Genomic DNA, 22699 nt, shown 5'->3' with positions numbered 1-22699 from the left:
AGATATCTCAATAAAGTTTTTAAAGATGTTCAAGTCTACCAATTTAGCATTTAGCCAGTGATGAAGTGTGGGCTAAGCCTACCCCTCCCGTAGAGGCCCGTGTTCAACAGATAATAACTATTCTAGTAAAATCTCAACTCACCATAGAAAATTAACCAATAACATTTGCAAATGATTAACAAATCCAAAACTTGCATGATAATTACATACAATATCACAACAAACTCAAAAATAACACGAACTTTATAGAAATTAGAAATCGCTGAACAATATTGTCAGCTTCTATTGTTTTCTTTGAAGTTGACAAGTTTTCTTTTTTCATCAAGAATAAACTTTTTAGTTTATTTAGCGGTTTACTCCCAACCACATAGGTGCCACTTGCATCCTATAGAATCATACGAATATTGAAGAATCCTCTGTGGTGGAGCAAACAATATTGATGGTGGTAGAACTCTCTGTGGTTCGACTCCGGCGGCACCACCGTCACACTTATTTCTGTTATACTTAACAGCAGTGTTAAGCGCTGCTGTGTTCTGGTTTTAAGGGTGTGGTAAGAATTACTCGTACTTTCCAAGGTGTTCTAATTTAGTCCTCAGAGGTAGCGGTGCAACTGTGGCCGACCTCAGGTAGGAATCTAATGCTATCTGGGATTGATTACAGGGGGGTTACTAACATCTCTTAAAACAATATTATTTTAATCATACTTTGAAAATAATGTTTTAAGGAGGTCGTGGTAAGCAACAAAATAATGTTAATGCAATATTGGAATAAAACTTTCCTGAACTATGATGGTTTTAAAAGATGGTGGTAGGCCCCCAGTCCATGTGCGGAGTAGCCACTTACCATCATGTGGACTGCATACAGTTCTATGGTTTCTATGGAACGAATACTGCTTTACAAACTTACATAATTATGAAGCGACTAGCTTCGTCCTCAGGAGTTGCAAAGCATCTCTGATCGGCTTCAGGAAGAACTCGTGGCGGTCCTCCACGGGTCGGTTTGCACGGACGTGCGTGCGGACATGTAAAATGTGAAATGAGCTTCCTCGTAAGGTATTCCCGGAGCGCTAAGACATGGGGCTCTTCAAAAAAGGTGCAAAAAGAGCTATCATACAAATCCAGCGATGCATTGGCGACTCCTCTGGTGTTGCAAATGTTCATAGGCGGCGTTGACTACTTTCCATCAGGTAGCACGTCTGCCTAATCGTTAGGTTAGGTTAGAACTAAGAAAAAACCCTTTATGGAATTGGTTATAGATGTTCTTGGGTGGCGTAACCACTTACTATCAGGTGGAGTGCATTTTTTATATAACATAGGAGAAGTACACAAGCATGCAGTCCACTTGATGGTAAGTGGCTACTGCCGCCCATGGACAACTGTAATCAACCCCAGATAGGATTAGATATTCCTACCTCAGGTTCGCCACAGATTTGCCGCTACCCCTGAGGACTATGCTGTGACGCCTCGGAAAAGTATATCTCTTACCACATCCTTCAAACTAGAACACAGCAGCGCTTAACACAGGTGTGGCGGTGGTGCCGCCGGAGTCTAACCACAAACGGTTTTACCACCTTCATATAATAATTCTTTTAATCAAATTATACTTGTAATATATTTACTTTGTTAATACAGTCTTAAAATAAAACACAAAATATTTACATTACATTATTTTATTTATTTACATTACAGGGTAAAAAGTACCCCAAGCTACTGAAAGTCGGGTAGCACGTATATACCGATGTCGTATGATAACCCTTTACCGCGTTCGCTCTTCATGCGTATGTTCACGAAGGGGTACCCGAGGCCCCCGGCTGTTATGTTTGCGGTAGATTTGCAGTGCATAGTGTCCAAGGCTTGGATACCCTGGAATAATAGAAAAAAATGTTACTACAGCTTTACCTAGTAGGTAAATAAACAATGGGTTTTTACCCAGTTGCGGAGGGTAATATTTTCAAGCGCATGTTTGCAGGTGTTATTTTAGGGACGCTCTGCAACCCAAACAGCACAGTATTAACTAGTATATTATTTATATATGTATATTTCTTATGTGCGTGTGTATGTCACTGAACTCCTCCTAAACGACTGGTGGGTTATACTCGGCTGTAGAGGGTAATGTTTTTGAGCCTATTACTTATTCTTCGTCACACCCTGCAACCTAAGTGGCACAGTATTCGCTAGTATATAAACAGTGGGTTTTACTTGTTGCGGAGGGTAATGATTTTGGGCCTTTAGCTTATTATTTGGCGCGTTTTGAAGCCTAAGTGGCACAGTGTTCGCTAGAATATAAACAGTGGGTTTTACTCGGTCGTGGATGGTAATGTTTTTTGGGCCTATAGCTTATTATTTGGTGTGCCCTGCAGCCAAACAGCACTCTATTAACTAGTGAATAAACAGTGAGTTTTATCCGGTGGTGGAGGGTAATGTATTTCGAGCGTGTGTTCTGTCTTATTATTTGATACGCTCTGCAAACGAAACGTTGTTATGAAGTGTTGTTATATTCGTATAAATTGAGGTAAGTAGTCACATAGACTTTATTTTTGAATAGATTTTTGTTTAATATTAATTAAAATCTAGAATTTGTTATTGTAGCCGACATAGAAATATAACTGGGTACTATAATATAAAAAAAAAAACATTTTTCGTTGCGATTCAATGCGTACAACGGAATACGCATTTTTCCTAAATAGGAAGTTTATTTTAATACTTATTTATTGTTATAGCAGCCATTGTACTTAATACACATTTTAAATAAATCTCAAGTCAGACATTTTTTTAGTATTAGTGCCACATTATTATTGGGTATTTTTATCTATAAAAGGTTATATCGTTTGCACTTTCATTGATATCTACATATATTTACGTTATCTAAGTTACGTTAAATGACTAAATAATAATATTCTAAGTGCGTATTCAAGTTAATATTCACATGCTTTAATGGCGATCAAAATCCTGTACTGTCCCACTGCTGGGCAAGGGTCTCCTCTCAAAAATGTGGGCTTTAGGCCATAGTCCACCGCGCTAGCAAAGTGCTAATTGGTAGACTACACATTTTTGAAAACTCTCAGTGTGCCTCAGTCGTGTAGGTTTCACGATTTGAAGGTGGTAGAACCCTTTGTGGTTCGACTCCGGCGGCACCACCGCCACACCTATTTATGCCTCATAACAGCAGGGTTAGGCGCTGCTGTGTTCCGTTTTGAAGGGTGTGGTAAGGGAGAGACTTTTCCGAGGCGTTCCAGCTTAGTCCTCAGGGGTAGCGGCGCATCTGTGACCGACCACAGTTAGGAATATCTAATCCTATCTGGGGTTGATTACAGATGTCCATGGGCGGCAGTAGCCACTTACCATTACGTGGACTGCATGCTCGTCTGCTACTCCTATATTATAAAAAAATGAAGTTTTCCTTCACCGTTTAGGAAAGTGATCATTAATTTCTAATACGCAAAAAACTTGAAAAAGGAAGGTGCCTAGGACACAAACCTTGGAGCTCTTAATTGAGAGGTTAACTATTTGCTGGCGAAAAACAGTTATTTAAAAGTGTTATGTAAATGTTCATTACCAAAATAATTTCTATCATTTTATACATAACACATAACATGTCGTTCAAAAAGAGTTGTGTAAAGAGTGTGTACAGTTGTGTAAATAAAACATTTTTGATTCGATTTGATTAAACATATTTCTTTATAAAATAACTATTTTCGCTTGCAAATATAGTTTTGATTACTTTTAAGTCTTACAATTAAATTTAAATACCACTATTAAACTAATAAAATACAGACACACAACTCACCTGTATAGGCTTATTAATAGGCGACGAATAAAGGAAGTCTTTGACCCTCTTCTTAAAGGGTATAGCGTTGTACTCCACGAGCTCATGATGGGCGACCACCACCCGGTTGGCGGTGTTGCCCACGACCAGGTGTTCAGCGGAGACAGTAGCACAGGCCACTAGGACGAGCAGCGTGTACATCGTGACGGTTGGAGTGTGACTGGCAGGGGGGGCACACTTCCAAACAAAATAACTTTTTGTGTAGATACTAGCGCTACTTAACGGGTTGCCCCGGAAGCTTACTGAGTGACAGTTAACTGTCAAATAGATACAACGTATGTTTACCTAATATTAATATATACAGGTTGAATCTCCATAAAGTGCACATATTGAAACAGGTAAAATTAAACCGCATTTTGTCGACAAAAAAAATATTAAAAAAATTAAAAAAAAATTTTTTTGGGTTTTACGACCTTTTGAATTTTTTTTTGGAATTGTGCACCTGAAGTAAATAAATCGCTATAACTTTTAAACTAAGAGGGTTATCAGGTTCAAACAAAAATAACAATGATTGCCAATGATAGGCCGTATTGATCCATGAAAAAAAAAACAAAAAAAAAGTCATCTTCCCAGGAAAAAAATGTCAGATTAGTGCAAAAAAGCACTTTTTTTAAGTAAAATTTTCAGTAATCATCAATTTCCTCAAAATAATCTAGGCATTTTATTTTTTTATTATTATTTAATGCAATTCTACGTCGTATTAGCTTTCAAACACTAAAAAAACCACGCCTCTAACTCAAGTATAAAGTTTGCTAGGAACGTTTCAAAAAAGACGCGACGCACGTGCGCCCTAATAAAACTGGTATAGTCCGACCCATAATTAGATGTCCAAAATATAAACAAAGGAAACTATCAAAAATATGTTTCAATGGTAAATTCATGGTAGTTTCTTATTTTTGACGATATTAAAGTGATAAAACAGTAATAAAATAAATCTTTAATAATTAAAAAAAAACACTAGTTTGTATGAAAAATGTTATTTATTACCAACACCCTTAAGAACTGCCTTTGTTTAAGCGCTCGTAGGAAACTTTATACTTAAGTTAGAGGCATGCTTTTTTTAGTGTTTGAAAGCTAATACGACGTAGAATTGCATTAAATAATAATAAAAAAATAAAATGCCTAGATTATTTTGAGGAAATTGATGATTACTGAAAATTTTACTCAAAAAAAGTGCTTTTTTGCACTAATCTGACATTTTTTTCCTGGGAAGATGATTTTTTTTTTGTTTTTTTTTTTCATGGATCAATACGGCCTATCATTGGCAATCATTGTTATTTTTGTTTGAACCTGATAACCCTCTTAGTTTAAAAGTTATAGCGATTTATTTACTTCAGGTGCACAATTCCAAAAAAAAATCAAAAGGTCGTAAAACCCAAAAAATTTTTTTTTAAATTTTTTTAATATTTTTTTTGTCGACAAAATGCGGTTTAATTTTACCTGTTTCAATATGTGCACTTTATGGAGATTCACCCTGTATAATGAATATAGGTATAGGTAGGTATGTATATACAACCCATGAGTAGTTCTGGGGCAGGCCACTAGGGGCGCTTTAGGGGGGACAAAAAATACGTAGAGTTGCCACTCTATAACATGTATATTATAATACTCTATGGTGACTGGCAAAGGTTTTCGGATTGATAGTGGAGTAGGGTGGCTATGGTTTGTGTGCATGGGTGGCATTGGATTTTGTTTTGGTGTTGATTTCTGTTTTTTTTTTTGTTTTATTAATTATAAGTTTTACCACCATCACGTGTAAAATTTTCAGGCCAGTAAGTCCTCCGGTGAGACTTAAAGAAACCTGGTATCGGCTTATTATAGTCGTGGTATATTTGAAGGTAGAACCCTTTGTGGTCCGACTCCGGTGGTACTACCGCTACACCTATTTCTGCCTCATAACAGCAGTGTTCTGGTTTGAAGGGTGTGGTAAGGGGGACATACTTTTTCGAGGCGTTCCAGCTTTGTCCTCAGGAGTAGCGGCGCAACTGTGGCTGACCTCAGGTATATCTAATCTTATCTGGGGTTGATCACAGATGGTCATAGGCGACAGTAGCCACTTACCATCAGGTGGAATGCATGCTCGTCTGCTACTCCTATAATATAAAAAAAGGCCGAACTCCGAACGAATAAATCCATGGTCACCCTACGATAAATCCAAAACAAGCTGATAGATGACACAAATTCATTGAATACATATCTACATATAAATAAGTTCTAGGAAATATCACATCATCGGAAAATTGAGTCAGATACTCAGATATCGTAATGCGTATTAATAACATGCTTAGAGTATATAGGTACAGAGTGTTTAGCTATAGTATTACCATAGTAAAGAAAGAGTAGTAGGTTAGCTAAGGCCGCTCAGCGAGGTAATCCTACTCTTGCAGTGATGCGTAGGGTTGTCACATATATTTTTAGTTAAATATTATTTGCGTATTATGACAGCACTAGAGTTTAAATAACGTAATATAATGAAATGTTGTACCAATTGATAAATGGGTTGTAAATAAAATCTGTGAACTCTACCTCAGGTTCGCCACAGATGCGCCGCTACCCTTGAGGACTATGCTGTGACGCCTCGGAAAAGTATATCACCCTTACCACACCCTTCAAACCAGAACACAGCAACGCTTAACACTGCTGTTATGAGGCAGAAATAGGTGTGGCGGTGGTGCCGCCGGAGTCGAACTACAAAGGGTTCTACCACCTTCATATAATAATTATTTCAATCAAATTATACTTGTAATATATTTACTTTGTTAATACAGTCTTAAAATAAAACAAAAAATATTTACATTACAATTATTTTATTTATTTACATTACAGGGTAAAAAGTACCCCAAGCTACTGAAAGTCGGGTAGCACGTATATACCGATGTCGTATGATAACCCTTTACCGCGTTCGCTCTTCATGCGTATGTTCACGAAGGGGTACCCGAGGCCCCCGGCTGTTATGTTTGCGGTAGATTTGCAGTGCATAGTGTCCAAGGCTTGGATACCCTGGAATAATAGAAAAAAAAATGTTACTACACTTTTACCTAGTAGGTAAATAAAGAATGGGTTTTTACCCAGTTGCGGCGGGTAATATTTTCAAGCGCATGTTTGTAGGTGTTATTTTAGGGACGCTCTGCAACCCAAACAGCACAGTATTAACTAGTATATTCTTTATATATATATATTTCTTATGTGCGTGTGTATGTCACTGAACTCCTCCTAAACGACTGGACTGATTGTGATGAAATTTATTGTGTGTGTTCAAGGGGACTTGAGAATGGTTTAGATTCACAATTTAGTCCGTGGGAAAAGGTTTTTTAATTAATTTTTAATTCGTAAGTAGTTATAGAATCGGAAACTATGCATTTGATCAATATGATCTTTAGTAAAGTTGTTGTCCAAGAGCCCACGAGGGTTTGGGAGTTGGTAAGACCAATTTGCGACAGATGGCACCGCTGTCATTCCAATGCAGGTACAAATTTTCCGTTTTATGTATGTCATATTACTTCTTTAAAATGCGGGCGAAGTCGCGGGCACCACTAGTAAACAGTATCTTTGAGCCCATGGCTTATTCTTTGGTACGTCATGTAGTCCTAACAGCACAGTATTAGCTAGTACATAAAATAGTTTTTACCCGGTTGTAGAGGGTAATGTTTTTTGAGCTTATTATTTGGCGCGCCCTGCAGCCTGTGTCACAGTATTCGCTAGTATATAAACAGTGGGTTATACTCGGCTGTAGAGGGTAATGTTTTTGGGCCTATAGCTTATTATTTGGCGCGTTTTGAAGCCTAAGTGGCACAGTATTCGCTAGTATATAAACAGTGGGTTTTTACTCGGTTGTAGAGGGTAATGTTTTTGAGCCTATTGCTTATTCTTCGTCACACCCTGCAACCTAAGTGGCACAGTATTCGCTTGTATATAAACAGTGGGTTTTACTTGTTGCGGAGGGTAATGTTTTTGGGCCTTTAGCTTATTATTTGGCGCGTTTTGAAGCCTATGTGGCACAGTGTTCGCTAGAATATAAACAGTGGGTTTTTACTCGGTCGTGGATGGTAATGTTTTTTGGGCCTATAGCTTATTATTTGGTGTGCCCTGCAGCCTAAGTGGCACAATATTCGCTAGAATATAAACAGTGTGTTTTTACTCTGTTGAGGACGGTAATGTTCTTTGAGCCTATTGCTAATTATTTGGCGCGCCCTGCAGCCTAAGTGGCACAATATTCGCTAGAATATAAACTGAGTTTTTACTCGGTCGTGGATGGTAATGTTTTTTGGGCCTATAGCTTATTATTTGGAGTGCCCTGCAGCCAAACAGCACTCTATTAACTAGTGAATAAACAGTGAGTTTTATCCGGTGGTGGAGGGTAATGTATTTCGAGCGTGTGTTCTGTCTTATTATTTGATACGCTCTGCAAACGAAACGGCTTGCTATAGTTGTTATAAAGTGTTGTTATATTCGTATAAATTGAGGTAAGTAGTCACATAGACTTTATTTTTGAATAGATTTTTGTTTAATATAAATTAAAATCTAGAATTTGTTATTGTAGTCGACAAAGAAATATAACTACTGGGTACTATAATAAAAAAAAAAAACATTTTTTGTTGCGATTCAATGCGTAAAACGGAATACGCATTTTTCTTAAATAGGAAGTTTATTTTAATACTTATTTATTGTTATAGCAGCCATTGTACTTAATACACATTTTGAATAAATCTCAAGTCAGACATTTTTTTTAGTTTTAGTGCCACATTATTCTTGGGTATTTTTATCTATAAAAGGTTATATCATTTGCACTTTCAAAGATATCTACATATATTTATGTTATCTTAGAAATGACTAAAGAATAATATTCTAAGTGCGTATTCAAATTAATATTCACATGCTTTAATGGCGATCAAAATCCTGTACTGTCCCACTGCTGGGCAAGGGTCTCCTCTCAAAAATGTGGGCTTTAGGCCATAGTCCACCGCGCTAGCAAAGTGCTAATTGGTAGACTACACATTTTTGAAAACTCTCAGTGTGCCTCAGTCGTGTAGGTTTCACGATTTGTAGGTGGTAGAACCCTTTGTGGTTCGACTCCGGCGGCACCACCGCCACACCTATTTCTGCCTAATAACAGCAGGGTTAGGCGCTGCTGTGTTCCGTTTTGAAAGGTGGTAAGGGAGACAGACTTTTCCGAGGCGTTCCAGCTTAGTCCTCAGGGGCAGCGGCGCCTCTGTGGCCAACCACAGGTAGGAATATCTAATCCTATCCGGGGTTGATTACAGATGTCCATGGGCGGCAGTAGCCACTTACCATTACGTGGAATGCATGCTCGTCTGCTACTCCTATATTATAAAAAAATGAAGTTTTCCTCCACCGTTTAGGAAAGTGATCATTAATTTCTAATACGCAAAAAACTTGAAAAAGGAAGGTGCCTAGGACACAAACCTTGGAGCTCTTAATTGAGAGGTTAACTATTTGCTGGCGAAAAACAGTCATATAAAAGTGTTATGTAATTGTTAATAACCAAAATAATTTCTATCATTTTATACATGACACGTAACATGACGTTCAAAAAGACTTGTGTAAAGAATCTATTTTGAATAAAACATTTTTGATTCGATTTGATTAAACATATTTCTTTATAAAATAACTATTTTCGCTTGCAAATATAATTTTGATTATTTTTCAGTCTTACAATTAAATTTAAATACCACTATTAAACTAATAAAATACAGACACACAGCTCACCTGAATAGGCTTGTTAATAGGCGACGAATAAAAGAAGTTTTTGACCCTCTTCATAAAGGGTATAGCGTTGTACTCCACGAGCTCATGATGGGCTACCACCACCCGGTTGGCGGTGTTGCCCACGACCAGGTGTTCAGCGGAGACAGTAGCACACGCCACTAGGAGGAACAGCGTGTACATCGTGACGGTTGGAGTGTGACTGGCAAAGGTAATCAAAGGTTATCGGGTTGATAGTGGAGTAGGGTGGCTATGGTTTGTGTGCATGTGGATTTTGTTTTGGTATTGATTTCTGTTTTTTTTTTGTTTTATTAATTATAAGTTTTACATTCACGTGTAAAATTTTCAGGCCAGTAAGTCTAAAGTAAGACTTAAAGAAACCTGGTATCGGCTTATTATAGTCGTGGTATATTTGAAGGTAGAACCCTTTGTGGTCCGACTCCGGTGGTACTACCGCTACACCTATTTCTGCCTCATAACAGCAGTGTTCTGGTTTGAAGGGTGTGGTAAGGGGGACATACTTTTTCGAGGCGTTCCAGCTTTGTCCTCAGGAGTAGCGGCGCAACTGTGGCTGACCTCAGGTATATCTAATCTTATCTGGGGTTGATTACAGATGGTCATAGGCGACAGTAGCCACTTACCATCAGGTGGAATGCATGCTCGTCTGCTACTCCTATAATATAAAAAAAGGCCGAACTCCGAACGAATAAATCCATGGTCACCCTACGATAAATCCAAAACAAGCTGTTAGATGACACAGATTCATTGAATACATATCTACATATAAATAAGTTCTACGAAACATCACATCATAGGAAAATTGAGTCAGATACTCAGATATCGTAATGCGTATTAATAACATGCTTAGAGTATATAGGTACAGAGTGTTTAGCTATAGTATTACCATAGTAAAGAAAGAGTAGTAGGTTAGCTAAGGCCGCTCGGCGAGATAATCCTACTCTTGCAGTGATGCGTAGGGTTGTCACATATATTTTTAGTTAAATATTATTTGCGTATTATGACAGCACTAGAGTTTAAATAACGTAATATAATGAAATGTTGTACCAATTGATAAATGGGTTGTAAATAAAATCTGTGAACTCTACCTCAGGTTCGCCACAGATGCGCCGCTACCCTTGAGGACTATGCTGTGACGCCTCGGAAAAGTATATCACCCTTACCACACCCTTCAAACCAGAACACAGCAACGCTTAACACTGCTGTTATGAGGCAGAAATAGGTGTGGCGGTGGTGCCGCCGGAGTCGAACTACAAAGGGTTCTACCACCTTCATATAATAATTATTTCAATCAAATTATACTTGTAATATATTTACTTTGTTAATACAGTCTTAAAATAAAACAAAAAATATTTACATTACAATTATTTTATTTATTTACATTACAGGGTAAAAAGTACCCCAAGCTACTGAAAGTCGGGTAGCACGTATATACCGATGTCGTATGATAACCCTTTACCGCGTTCGCTCTTCATGCGTATGTTCACGAAGGGGTACCCGAGGCCCCCGGCTGTTATGTTTGCGGTAGATTTGCAGTGCATAGTGTCCAAGGCTTGGATACCCTGGAATAATAGAAAAAAAAATGTTACTACACTTTTACCTAGTAGGTAAATAAACGGTGGGTTTTTACCCAGTTGCAGAGGGTAATGTTTTTCAAGCGTATGTTTATAGGTGTTATTTTTGGGACGCTCTGCAACCCAAACGGCAAAGTATTAACTAGTATATAAACAGTATTTTTGAGCCTATAGCTTATTATTTGGTGCGTCCTGTAGTCCTAACAGCACAATATTAGCTAGTACATAAAATAGTATTTACCCGGTTGTAGAGGGTAATGTTTTTTGAGCCTATTGCTTATTATTTGGCGCGCCCTGCAGCCCGTGTCACATCATTCGTGTATAAACAGTGGGTTTTACTCGTTGCGGAGGGTAATGTTTTTGGGCCTATAGCTTATTATTTGGCGCGTTTTGAAGCCTAAGTGGCACAGTATTCGCTAGAATATAAACAGTGGGTTTTTACTCGGTTGTGGATGGTAATGTTTTTGAGCGTATTGCTTATTCTTTATCACGCCCTGCAGCCTAAGTGGCACAGTATTCGCTAGAATATAAACTGAGTTTTTACTCGGTCGTGGATGGTAATGTTTTTTGGGCCTATAGCTTATTATTTGGTGTGCCCTGCAGCCAAACAGTACTCTATTAACTAGTTAATAAACAGTGAGTTTTATCCGGTGGTGGAGGGTAATGTATTTCGAGCGTGTGTTCTGTCTTATTATTTGATACGCTCTGCAAACGAAACGGCTTGCTTTAGTTATGAAGTGTTGTTATATTCGTATAAATTGAGGTAAGTAGTCACATAGACTTTATTTATGAATAGATTTTTGTTTAATATTAATTAAAATCTAGAATTTGTTATTGTAGCCGACATAGAAATATAACTGGGTACTATACTATAAAAAAACATTTTTGTTGAGATTCAATACGTAAAACGGAATACGCATTTTTCTTAAATACGAGTAGGAAGTTTATTTTAATACTTATTTATTGTTATAGCAGCCATTGTACTTAATACACATTTTAAATAAATCTCAAGTCAGACATTTTTTTAGTATTAGTGCCACATTATTCTTGGGCATTTTATCTATAAAAGGTTATATCATTTGCACTTTAATTGATATCTACATATATTTACGTTATCTAAGTTACGTTAAATGACTAAATAATAATATTCTAAGTGCGTATTCAAATTAATATTCACATGCTTTAATGGCGATCAAAATCCTGTACTGTCCCACTGCTGGGCAAGGGTCTCCTCTCAAAAATGTGGGCTTTAGGCCATAGTCCACCGCGCTAGCCAAGTGCTAATTGGTATCTAGACTTTACACATTTTTGAGAACTCTAAGCGTGTCTCAGTCGTGTAGATTTCACGATTTGAAGGTGGTAGAACCCTTTGTGGTTCAACTCCGGCGGCACCACCGCCACACCTATTTCTGTTATAACAGCAGTGTCTGACGCTGCTGTGTTCCGTCTTGAAGGGTGTGGTAAGAGAGACATACTTTCCCGAGGCGTTCCAGCTTAGTCCTCAGGGGTAGCGGCGCATCTGTGGCCGACCTCAGGTAGGAATATCTAATCCTATCTGGGGTTGATTACAGATGTCCATGGGCGGCAGTAGCCACTTACCATTACGTGGACTGCATGCTCGTCTGCTACTCCTATATTATGAAAAAACGATGTTTTCCTTCACCGTTTAGGAAAGTGATCATTAATTTCTAATACTCATAAAACTTGAAAAAGGAAGGTGCCTAGGACGCAAACCTTGGAGCTCTTACTTGAGAGGTTAACTATTTGCTGGCGAAAAACAGTTATTTAAAAGTGTTATGTAAATGTTCATTATCAAAATAATTTCTATCATTTTATACATAACACATAACATGTCGTTCAAAAAGAGTTGTGTAAATAATCTAGTTTTGAATAAAACATTTTTGATTCGATTTGATTAAACATATTTCTTTATAAAATAACTATTTTCGCTTGCAAATATAGTTTTGATTATTTTTAAGTCTTACAATTAAATTTAAATACCACTATTAAACTAATAAAATACAGACACAAAACTCACCTGTATAGGCTTATTAATAGGCGACGAATAAAAGAAGCTTTTGACCCTCTTCATAAAGGGTATAGCGTTGTACTCCACGAGCTCATGATGGGCCACCACCACCCGGTTGGCGGTGTTGCCCACGACCAGGTGTTCAGCGGAGACAGTAGCACAGGCCACTAGGAGGAGCAGCGTGAACATCGTGACGGTTGGAGTGTGACTGGCAAAGGTTTAGAGATGTGCCGAGTCAGGTCGACTCGAGTCAGTACTCGAGTACTTACATAAACTCGCATACTCGAGTACCAATAGTGATACTCGAGTACCAGTGATACTCGAATACTGACGATACTCGTACACTACAACTACTACTCGTACAAGTAAAAACTTGTTAATTTTGTGTAGTGAGTGGCGTTTTTTTTTTTTTGCTCTGCCGTGCTACGTGTCCGTGCTTTTGGACTGTATGTTGCAAAGTACTCGAGTACTTTGTGAATACTCTGGACTCGAGTACTGACTCGATTCTTTTTTATATGAGTACTAAAGTACTCGAATACCAAAAATGGCCGACTCGGCACATCATTACTGGCAAAGGTTATCGGGTTGATAGTGGAGTAGGGTGGGTATGGTTTGTGTGTGGGTTTTGTTTAGGTGTTGATTTCTGTTTTTTTTTTGTTTTATTAATTATAAGTTTTACATTCACGTGTAAAATTTTCAGGGCTGTAAGTCCTCCGGTGAGACTTAAACAAACCTGGTATCGGCTTATTATAGTCGTGGTATATTTGAAGAACCCTTTGTGGTCCGACTCCGGTGGTACCACCGCTACACCTATTTCTGCCTCATAACAGCAGTGTTCTGGTTTGAAGGGTGTGGTAAGGGGGACATACTTTTTCGAGGCGTTCCAGCTTTGTCCTCAGGAGTAGCGGCGCAACTTTGGCTGACCTCAGGTATATCTAATCTTATCTGGGGTTGATTACAGATGGTCATAGGCGACAGTAGCCACTTACCATCAGGTGGAATGCATGCTCGTCTGCTACTCCTATAATATAAAAAAGGCCGAACTCCGAACGAATAAATCCATGGTCACCCTACGATAAATCCAAAACAAGCTGTTAGATGACACAGATTCATTGAATACATATCTACATATAAATAAGTTCTAGGAAACATCACATCATCGGAAAATTGAGTCAGATACTCAGATATCGTAATGCGTATTAATAACATGCTTAGAGTATATAGGTACATAGTGTTTAGCTAAAGTATTACCATAGTAAAGGAAGAGTAGTAGGTTAGCTAAGGCCGCTCGGCGAGGTAATCCTACTCTTGCAGTGATGCATGGGGTTGTCACATATATTTTTAGTTAAATATTATTTGCGTATTATGACAGCACTAGAGTTTAAACAACGTAATATAATGAAATGTTGTACCAATTAATAAATGGGTTGTAAATAAAATCTGTGAACTCAAATGCGATTCAGAAAACAGAATGCGCGCGATCATACGCATGGCGCAGTCTGTACTGAGGCAACTCTCCTCTATTTGATTGTGTGCGTAAAAAGTGCGTGCTTACACGGCGCCCGTTACTACGCACACATTCAAACCGGCGGAGACCGATTTGTATGAAGCTGTGCTACTACTCTTTCTTTACTATGGTATTACTCACACTCGTGCAAGCTCTTACACACATGCACACGCATTCAATTTAGTATAATTAAGATGCTTTTAATATCACTGTTATTAATTATTCTGTGAACTATGTCTCTGTTTGTATCGTATTATTCTTAAGTTTGTTTATAATTAAGTTTTTTAAAATTGCTGCTCGCATTTTCGACATTTAAAAGCAACACCATAAAACTGTACTCAACGCCATCTTTTATCGAAGCACTAGGTTACGTAAGTTACACGTTTCAATTAAAATTTTATCGTTTTTAGGGTTCTTTACCCAAAGGGTAAAAACGGAACCCTATTACTAAGATTTCGCTTTCTGTTCGTCTATCCGTCTGTCAAAGGGCTTTATCTCTGGAACCGTAATAGATAGATACATGAAATTTGTACAGAGGATGCATAACGGTGGCCGCTATACGAACAAATACTAAAAATAAAATGAAGTTGAATATTAAAGAGGGTCTCAATACAACAAACCGGAATTTTTCGGCTGTTTCAATCTAACTGTTAAACCGTACTAGGCAGACGGTTGAAATTTTTACATTCCCTTTACTACTATGACTAGTGTAATACAAATAAGAACCATAAAACATATTTTAATATAGTTACTTTAATTTTATAATACGTAGTTTACGTATTATTCATCATCACCCCAACGCCATCTATTTTTGCGTGACATAACTAAGTATTGTTGAAAATATTAAAATTAATAAAAATAGGTAAAAAATAATGAACATTTGGTGGTACGGAAGCCTCCATGTGCGAGTTCGACTCGTACTTGGCGAATTATTGTTCTTTGTTATTGTATTCAATCAGGAATTATTCTTATTTTGTCACACCAAATAACTTCTTATGGGAGTAAGTAAGTACAGAACTACACAACTTCATTGCCCACTGCTAGGCATGGGCTTCCTCGGCCATAGCTCAGTGCTGGACAAGTGCGGGTTGGTAGAATTCACACACTTTTGAGATTTTTTTTAAAGATTTCCTTGCATTGTTTTCCTTCACCGTTAAAACATCATAATTTATTTCTAAAACACACATGAGTTCTCTCGTTGCTGAGCGAGAGAGAGAGTGCGAGAGGGAGAGAGAGAGAGAGAGCGAGTGAGCGAGAGATAGCAAGCGAGGGAGAGAGAGAGAGCGAGTGAGCGAGAGGGAGAAAGAGAGAGCGAGCGAGAGCGAATTAATTTCTAAAACGCACAAAAGATCAAAAAGTTTGAGTGTCTATCTGGGTTTCAAACCTTGGACCCCTCGACTGAGAGGCCGAGTTTCAACCACTAGGATATCACTGGTGAAATAAATACACACACACATTTTTATTTTTAATTAAAAAATACAAATATTTCTTTTTAATACACATTTCTTTTTATAGTATTTATACAAAATTATTATACATTTCTCGAACAACTTATTCCCCCTCCAACAGCTTACAATACTCTTCAGTATGTGTCCTCAAAGCGCGACCAGCGCTCAGTAAGGCTCGTTGCTGCCTCAGATTCGCTACCAACTCTTGCTGCTTCGCTGCTCTCGAGTTCAATGCTGTTATTTGAGACTTTAGCTGGTTTATCGTTGACTCGTGAGAGGCTGAGAGAGATCTGGTCGAGGTTCTGTACTCCTGGAAATATAGATTTTAAATTTCATTTGTGGGTAGGTTTGTGGTTCTACTAGCGACATCTATTGTCGTGTAGTGTTATGCATTGTGAAAATATGAACTGTCTATCTATTACGGTTTAATAGATAAAGCGAAAAACATCGAAAATTAGCAGTTCCTTGTATGGCGACCCTGATTTATTTTAAATCTATTTTTATTTTTATTATTTGTTGTTATAGCAGCCACCGATATACATATTTTGTAAAAAAAAACAAATGTCTATCTATTACGGTTCGAGGGATAGAGCCCCGTGACAGACGGACAGACAGCGGAGGCTTAGTAATAGGGTTCCGTTTTAACCCTTCAGGTACGGAACCCCAAAATAGAATATTCAACGACATAAGACCAACTTACTTAAATTAAATTTACTTATCTTATATATAAAATTCTCGTGTCACAATGTTAGTTACGGTATTCCTCCGAAACGGCTTAACCGATTGTCACCAAATTTTATATGCATATTCAGTAGGTCTGAGAATCGGCTACTATCTATTTTTCATAGCCCTAAGTGATAAGGGTTGTTCACCCTTAACATTTTTTTATTTATAGTGCAACACAACGTTTGTCGGGTCAGTTAGTTAATGTCTATAAATACTAAGTTACTTATTTTTTAACCTTTTCAGATAACTTGGCAACTTCGATCTCTTGTTTAAGATTCGCTATAACCTCTTCCTGCGACGCGCACCGCGCTTCTAAAGAACAATTTTTGGTTTTATATTGTTTCAATTCCACTGTCAGTTTGTCTGTCATGCCCCGTTGTTCCTTGTAAGGTCGGTCCTTATCCTGGAAAATTTAAAATTTATCTATATATAATTGATATAAGTGTGGCGACTTCCCGCTACTCGCCAGGAGATGGCGCCACGAGTATTCTGAATCATGGTATCGAAGTTTTCTGAACATCTTGCATTTTTTTTATAATAATAAGAAGTAGCAGACGAGTATGCAATCCACCTGATGGTAAGTGACTACTGCCACTCATGGACATCTGCAATCAACCCCAGACAGGATTATATATGAGGACTAAGTTCGAAGGCCTCGGAAAAGTATGTCTCCCTTACCACACCCTTCAAACCAGAACACAGCAGCGCCTAACACTGCTGTTTTTAGGTAGAAATAGGTGTGGCGGTGGTGCCGCCGGAGTCGAACCACAAAGGGTTCTACCACTTTCAAACTATGTATACTACTACTACTACTGTAAAAACAAACAAATTATGTATAATAGCAGTTTATAGATGTCTATATGTATAACTAAATTTATTAAATGTTCATCTTTTTTCTTGTTCACGAGGGAGATACCTTCAAAAGGTACCCGACGCCGTGGAAGCGACGACGGGTTATGTGGGACTTTTACCGCACTAAAACCCCCCCGGTGGCTGTCTTCAACGTTTAGTGGAGAACTCCGGGATCTCCGGCGGAACACAACCGGAGCACGATGTCCTATCAGGCCCTGCCCTTAGGGAGCAATTTACACTCCTCCTGCACACCTACTGTTTACGACGGTATGCGACCACACATACCGCCGTCCTCCCGGAGTCACTTGCTGGACGGTTCCAGCTCCCACCCTTGTCACCCGCAACCCCGGAAGCACCCTTTTAGTCACCTCTTACGACAGGCAGAGGATACTGTAGCCCTATTCTATTCCCGGGACTACAGAATTAATACGTATTGTACACCTAACATATCATTTTAGGTCCCACAGCGCCACTAAGCCATAAGCAGCAATAAAACTTACGTTAAGTCTATTCTGTATTGCCAAGTACTTGGCCTTCATTTCGGCTGTGTCGGATTTCATGGTGTTCGCGGTGTTGAGTAGAGACAACCTTTCGCTCTCCAACTCAGCTATGTGTGTTAGGTGGGCTTCACATTGTTTATTCTGAAAATAAAAACAAAAAAAATCAAAATTAGATTTATTCTGAAAAAAAATGTGAGCCGTCACGGGACGCCTGGCAGATGTGAAACATCGACATTATTTTGTAAAAGTAATATGCAGAAAAGAACATATTGTGATAGAAACTAAATATGTCATAATGATAAAATAAAATATTACGATTTTTTTCCAGATAACGATGACTATTTATTGAATTCGATTGCGCATGGCGACGCGTCGCCACACCGTACACACTACTGCTTATAGACTGTATATATATACGATCGTATAGCGTGGTATGCGTCGCCACGCCAGAAATCGGTTTTACGTGCGCCTATAGATGTTTCACATCAAAAAAAACAAAATAAAAAAAAAACACAATTAATTACCTGCGTTGTTAGTCCATTATTGTCCCACTGCTGGACATGGATCTCCTCTCAGAGGGACAAAACCATAGTGCACCACCACACCTATTTCTGCCTAATAACAGCAGTGTTAGGCGCTGCTGTGTTCCGGTTTGAAGGGTGTGGTAAGGGAGACATACTTATCCGAGGCGTTCCAGCTTAGTCCTCAGGGGTAGCGGCGCATCTGTGGCCGACCTCGGACAGGTATCTAATCTTATGCAAGGTTGATTACAGATGTCCATGGGCGGCAGTAGCCACTTACCATCAGGTGGACTGCATGCTCGTCTGCTACTCCTATATTATTAAACATACCTTTTTATCTATAGTGCTCTGTAGTTTGTCTATCTGTTCCTGCATTAATTTTATTTTATTTGATAAGCACTTGCAAACACTCTGTACTGTGATTTTAGCTGAAAATTAAAAATTCAACGTCAATTTATGATTTTTAATAATAAAATTTCTTTTCAACAAACAAACAAATGTTTTCTTACTCAAATTAGTTAGATGTAAGTATTGTAATATCATTTTCTTCTTAAATCATTAAAAAAATGTTAGGTGATTGTTCTTATGTTATATGTACATAATATTTTCTATATCAATATTAAGAATAGCAATGCTTCTGAGGCCGATCTCAGATAAAATACCAAAACATTTTGGTATTTGTTATATGGGATCATGGGCTGCAACAGCCACTTATCATCAGGTTTTGAACCACCACACACATATTTCTGCCTCATATCAGCAGTGTTAAGCGCCGCTGTGTTTTGGTTTGAAGGGTGTGGTAAGGGAGACATATTTATCTGAGGCGTTCCAACTTACTCCTCAGAGGTAGTGGTGCATCTGTGACCGACCTCAGGTAGAAATATGTAATTGTATCTGCAGTTGATTACAGATGTCCATGGGCGGCAGTAGCCACTTAGCAACAGGTTGAGTCCATGCTCGTCTACTACTCCTATATTATATAAAAAAACTCAATATCCACATTGATAAAAAAATACCTTTTAAAAATGACTGCGGCAACACATTATCTTTAACATTGAAAGACACAAATGCATACAAGAATTCCATATTATCACTAACTTCTACTTTACAACAATCACACTCAGATCTCTTTGCACAAGAATTAGATGTAGCACAGTTATCATTGTGCAAATCTTTCTTAACACTGTCCAAATTACATTCCTTTTTTAAACTTAATTCTGTTTGTGCACAAATTTTTTCTGTGTTCCTAGTTCTTATTTCTTTTGGTTTGACATTTGTGCACAGTTTTGTGGTTCTCGGTGCACAGGAGTCGGATATCGGTGAGGATTTGGGTGAACAACTGTGTTTCCTTGTTGTGTTGTTGTAAAGGTTTAAATTCAAGTTTGGCGTTGAAAAGATGTCTGGTTTTTGCTGGAAAATAAAAGTTATATGAGTATGGTAAGGGAGACAGACTTTTCCGAGGTGTTCCAGCTTAGTCCTCAGGGGTAGCGGCGCATCTGTGGCCGACCTCAGACAGGAATATCTAATCCTGTCTGGGATTGATTACAGATGTTCATGGGCGGCAGTAGCCACTTACCATCAGGTGGACTGCATGCTCGTCTGCTTCTCCTATATTATATAAAAAAAAAAAAAAAAAATACAAGTGTGGCGGTGGTGCCTCCAGTGTTCACCACTGAATAAAATGTGTTATTAGAGGAGCAGCGGCTCCATACTCCTCCGTGAGACATAAATATATGTGGTACTGGAGCTACTACAGTATAATTACGAAGAATTCTACCATCAATCCATTTTTCTAAAAAATACTGCAATAAAATAATGTGTATGTTCCCACTAGTGAAGATGGGTTGTTACCCCTGAAAATTACGTTGTTATATCTCCCCTATACCAGTTTTGTCTATCCTACGACACAGGTTATAGCAGACCAGAACAATAATATACTGGTAATACTAGTATATGACGAAAAATATGGAATACATACTCGTTGTTGAAAACTTACCATAACTTCCTCTATTTCCTTCATCAAACTCTCAGTTTTTTTCTCCAGTTGTTTGTTCAGCTTCTTAAATTCATTTTCACGCGCTATAAGGTCAACTGAGTCCATTTTTATTTAGTTTTTTGTTAAATTTCTTTGCTATACTTCCTGCTTAGTAAATAGGCAATGACAGACGTAAGTTACGTAGTAAAATTGAAAGACCTACATATGTTATAGGTGCTGATGTGTTTAAATTACTTCCCGATTTGGTCGTATTTTACTGTGATCAAACAATTTCGTTGCTATGGTTACAAGTAGGTCAAATGAAATTCTACGTAATTTACTAGCCTGAAGTCAAAACAACATCTTTAAAGTACATTAACATTGTCACCTAGATTAAAATGAAACATCTTATAATAGAATATTGATAACGATTTAAAAAATCTATTTTGTAAACAAAGTAAAGGTCGAAGTACCGTAACTCGGTTGTTGTTGATCAGAATGTGGCGTCATCTATTGCGAGAGGACTAAACTAATCAGATGTAAAGGTTACGCGTCAAAAACAGCTGTGCGTTAACCAATCACAACTCTTGCTCTTAATGTCAATAGGCAACCCATTTGACATAATGCTTTGTCTACCATATGATCCCGAATGGAAAAACCCGGGTTATATCATAACTGAAACCGTATCAGAATGCTTTCTTTGGCAATAAAACGGAATATTCTCGTGCATTTCCCGACCAAATGTTTTGTTAAAGCGTGTAAATTAGCGAAGTTGTCATCGCGTTAGAGCGAGAGGTGGTCCGCGGGAGCGAGACGTAATGACAGTCGAGTGTCTATTTCACGGATTTTCAATCGATTTACCAATGGGAAGGCACTTGCACAGCTGTTTTTTTAGTGCTTGACGGCCACGGGTATAGTGTGGACGTATACACGTCGTTAAATCTATTTGGATAGCATTAAGCGTCCGCATAACATTTTAACAGTGCAATAATGTGTTTAAAGAGAAAAAGACACAATTCTCGGAGTGTTATATTATAGCGTCGGTGTTTCCCCACGGAGATAGATAGTATAGCTTGCTTCAAAGGTTAGTGCCATTGTCTTATTTTGTTAAACATATGTTTAGTAAAGCCATTTTGTCTACGTGGTTCGACTTCCTGCATGTATTTTTAACGTATAATGCGCTTTCGGATCTTCGTATAGCGTTTTAGTCATTTAGAAAGTTAATTGCACTAAGTGGTATTATGCGACCAGTTTACGTCGGGCGCACGACGTATGTCAATATGAAGGTGATACAAACAATTTATATTTGCAACGTTATACATGATTTATTGCATAGTTTTAAACTGGGTTTTTATGGATTAAAATGAATATAGTGGTGTTGTGGTAGCGACTTTGTTTAGTGTATTTCTATTGTAGTTTTCGGATCAGCTGATCGTGATCAGGTAGTTGTTTTTTTCGAAAACAGGTAAATTTCGAACAGTGCAAGACCCTGTTTTTTATCGAACTAACGGGTCCAACCAGTTTTCAGCTGTTTGGAACCTGTAAACGATTTTCGCCCTTATAACAGAGGGCGGATGGGTCAGAATTGGTCAAATTATGTGTATACGTTTTCTAGTGCTGCGAATATTGTATCGATAAAGTTAATCGTGTTAATACCGGATTTTAACGGTAAATATATGTACCTACGTTTAAAAATCTTCCATTTTTAAAGATGGTAGAACACTTAACTTTAACGATTATTTCTTTTTTATATCGTCCTGATACGAAAGGCTGAACTAAATACGGATTTCGTGTTCCGATCTAGTCTTTTAATTTCAATGGCGTATTTATTATTATTTTTTTAATGGTGTTTTACGGCTTTGGCTTTTTGCCTTTCAGCCTAACTTTATTGTATTATTAAATTAAGGATCGAAACATAGATTACTAATCTATGGGTCGAAGTTACATTTTTAAATGGACAAGGACACTATAGAATAATTAATTAGTAATTTACTTTAGGT

The 22699-nt window shown here is 37.9% G+C and overlaps 6 protein-coding genes across 6 annotated transcripts in view; 1 reads left to right on the top strand and 5 right to left on the bottom strand.

Annotated features, from left to right (window-relative positions):
• LOC140748554 (uncharacterized) overlaps positions 1-278 on the bottom strand; it is a 28896-nt gene extending 28618 nt beyond the window's left edge. The window contains 1 exon segment of the mRNA XM_073081367.1: positions 143-278. Within this exon segment, the coding sequence (XP_072937468.1) occupies positions 143-165 (23 nt within the window). The 5' untranslated portion in view covers positions 166-278.
• Positions 279-1653: 1375 nt separating this feature from the next.
• LOC140748740 (uncharacterized) lies at positions 1654-3989 on the bottom strand. Its single transcript, XM_073081597.1, has 2 exons — positions 3787-3989; positions 1654-1862 (listed from the first exon to the last, which is right to left on the bottom strand). Exons 1-2 carry the CDS (start codon positions 3964-3966, stop codon positions 1707-1709), a joined length of 336 nt encoding a protein of 111 aa, XP_072937698.1. The 5' UTR covers positions 3967-3989; the 3' UTR covers positions 1654-1706.
• A 2632-nt stretch (positions 3990-6621) lies between these two features.
• Positions 6622-9745, bottom strand: LOC140748735 (uncharacterized). The gene is made up of 2 exons (XM_073081592.1): positions 9553-9745; positions 6622-6825 (listed from the first exon to the last, which is right to left on the bottom strand). Exons 1-2 carry the CDS (start codon positions 9730-9732, stop codon positions 6670-6672), a joined length of 336 nt encoding a protein of 111 aa, XP_072937693.1. The 5' UTR covers positions 9733-9745; the 3' UTR covers positions 6622-6669.
• Positions 9746-10923: 1178 nt separating this feature from the next.
• LOC140748665 (uncharacterized) lies at positions 10924-13563 on the bottom strand. Its single transcript, XM_073081508.1, has 2 exons — positions 13180-13563; positions 10924-11129 (listed from the first exon to the last, which is right to left on the bottom strand). The coding sequence occupies exons 1-2, from the start codon at positions 13357-13359 to the stop codon at positions 10974-10976; spliced, it is 336 nt and encodes a 111-aa protein (XP_072937609.1). The 5' UTR covers positions 13360-13563; the 3' UTR covers positions 10924-10973.
• A 2635-nt stretch (positions 13564-16198) lies between these two features.
• Positions 16199-20890, bottom strand: LOC140748606 (uncharacterized). The gene is made up of 6 exons (XM_073081447.1): positions 20721-20890; positions 19741-20134; positions 19055-19152; positions 18204-18344; positions 17087-17254; positions 16199-16435 (listed from the first exon to the last, which is right to left on the bottom strand). Exons 1-6 carry the CDS (start codon positions 20823-20825, stop codon positions 16229-16231), a joined length of 1113 nt encoding a protein of 370 aa, XP_072937548.1. The 5' UTR covers positions 20826-20890; the 3' UTR covers positions 16199-16228.
• Positions 20891-21443: 553 nt separating this feature from the next.
• atos (atos homolog atossa) overlaps positions 21444-22699 on the top strand; it is a 61704-nt gene continuing 60448 nt past the window's right edge. The window contains exon 1 of the mRNA XM_073081273.1: positions 21444-21783. The gene's annotated coding sequence lies outside the window, so the exon portion shown is untranslated. The remainder of the gene's footprint in view (positions 21784-22699) is intronic.

Source organism: Epargyreus clarus, unplaced genomic scaffold (assembly GCF_041222505.1).
Source record: "Epargyreus clarus isolate Ecla_fem2 unplaced genomic scaffold, WU_Ecla_fem_2.2 ptg000016l, whole genome shotgun sequence".
Classification (NCBI taxonomy): Eukaryota; Metazoa; Arthropoda; class Insecta; order Lepidoptera; family Hesperiidae; genus Epargyreus; species Epargyreus clarus.
Note: the sequence above shows the minus strand (reverse complement) of the source record. Positions and strands in the feature narration are given on the sequence as shown.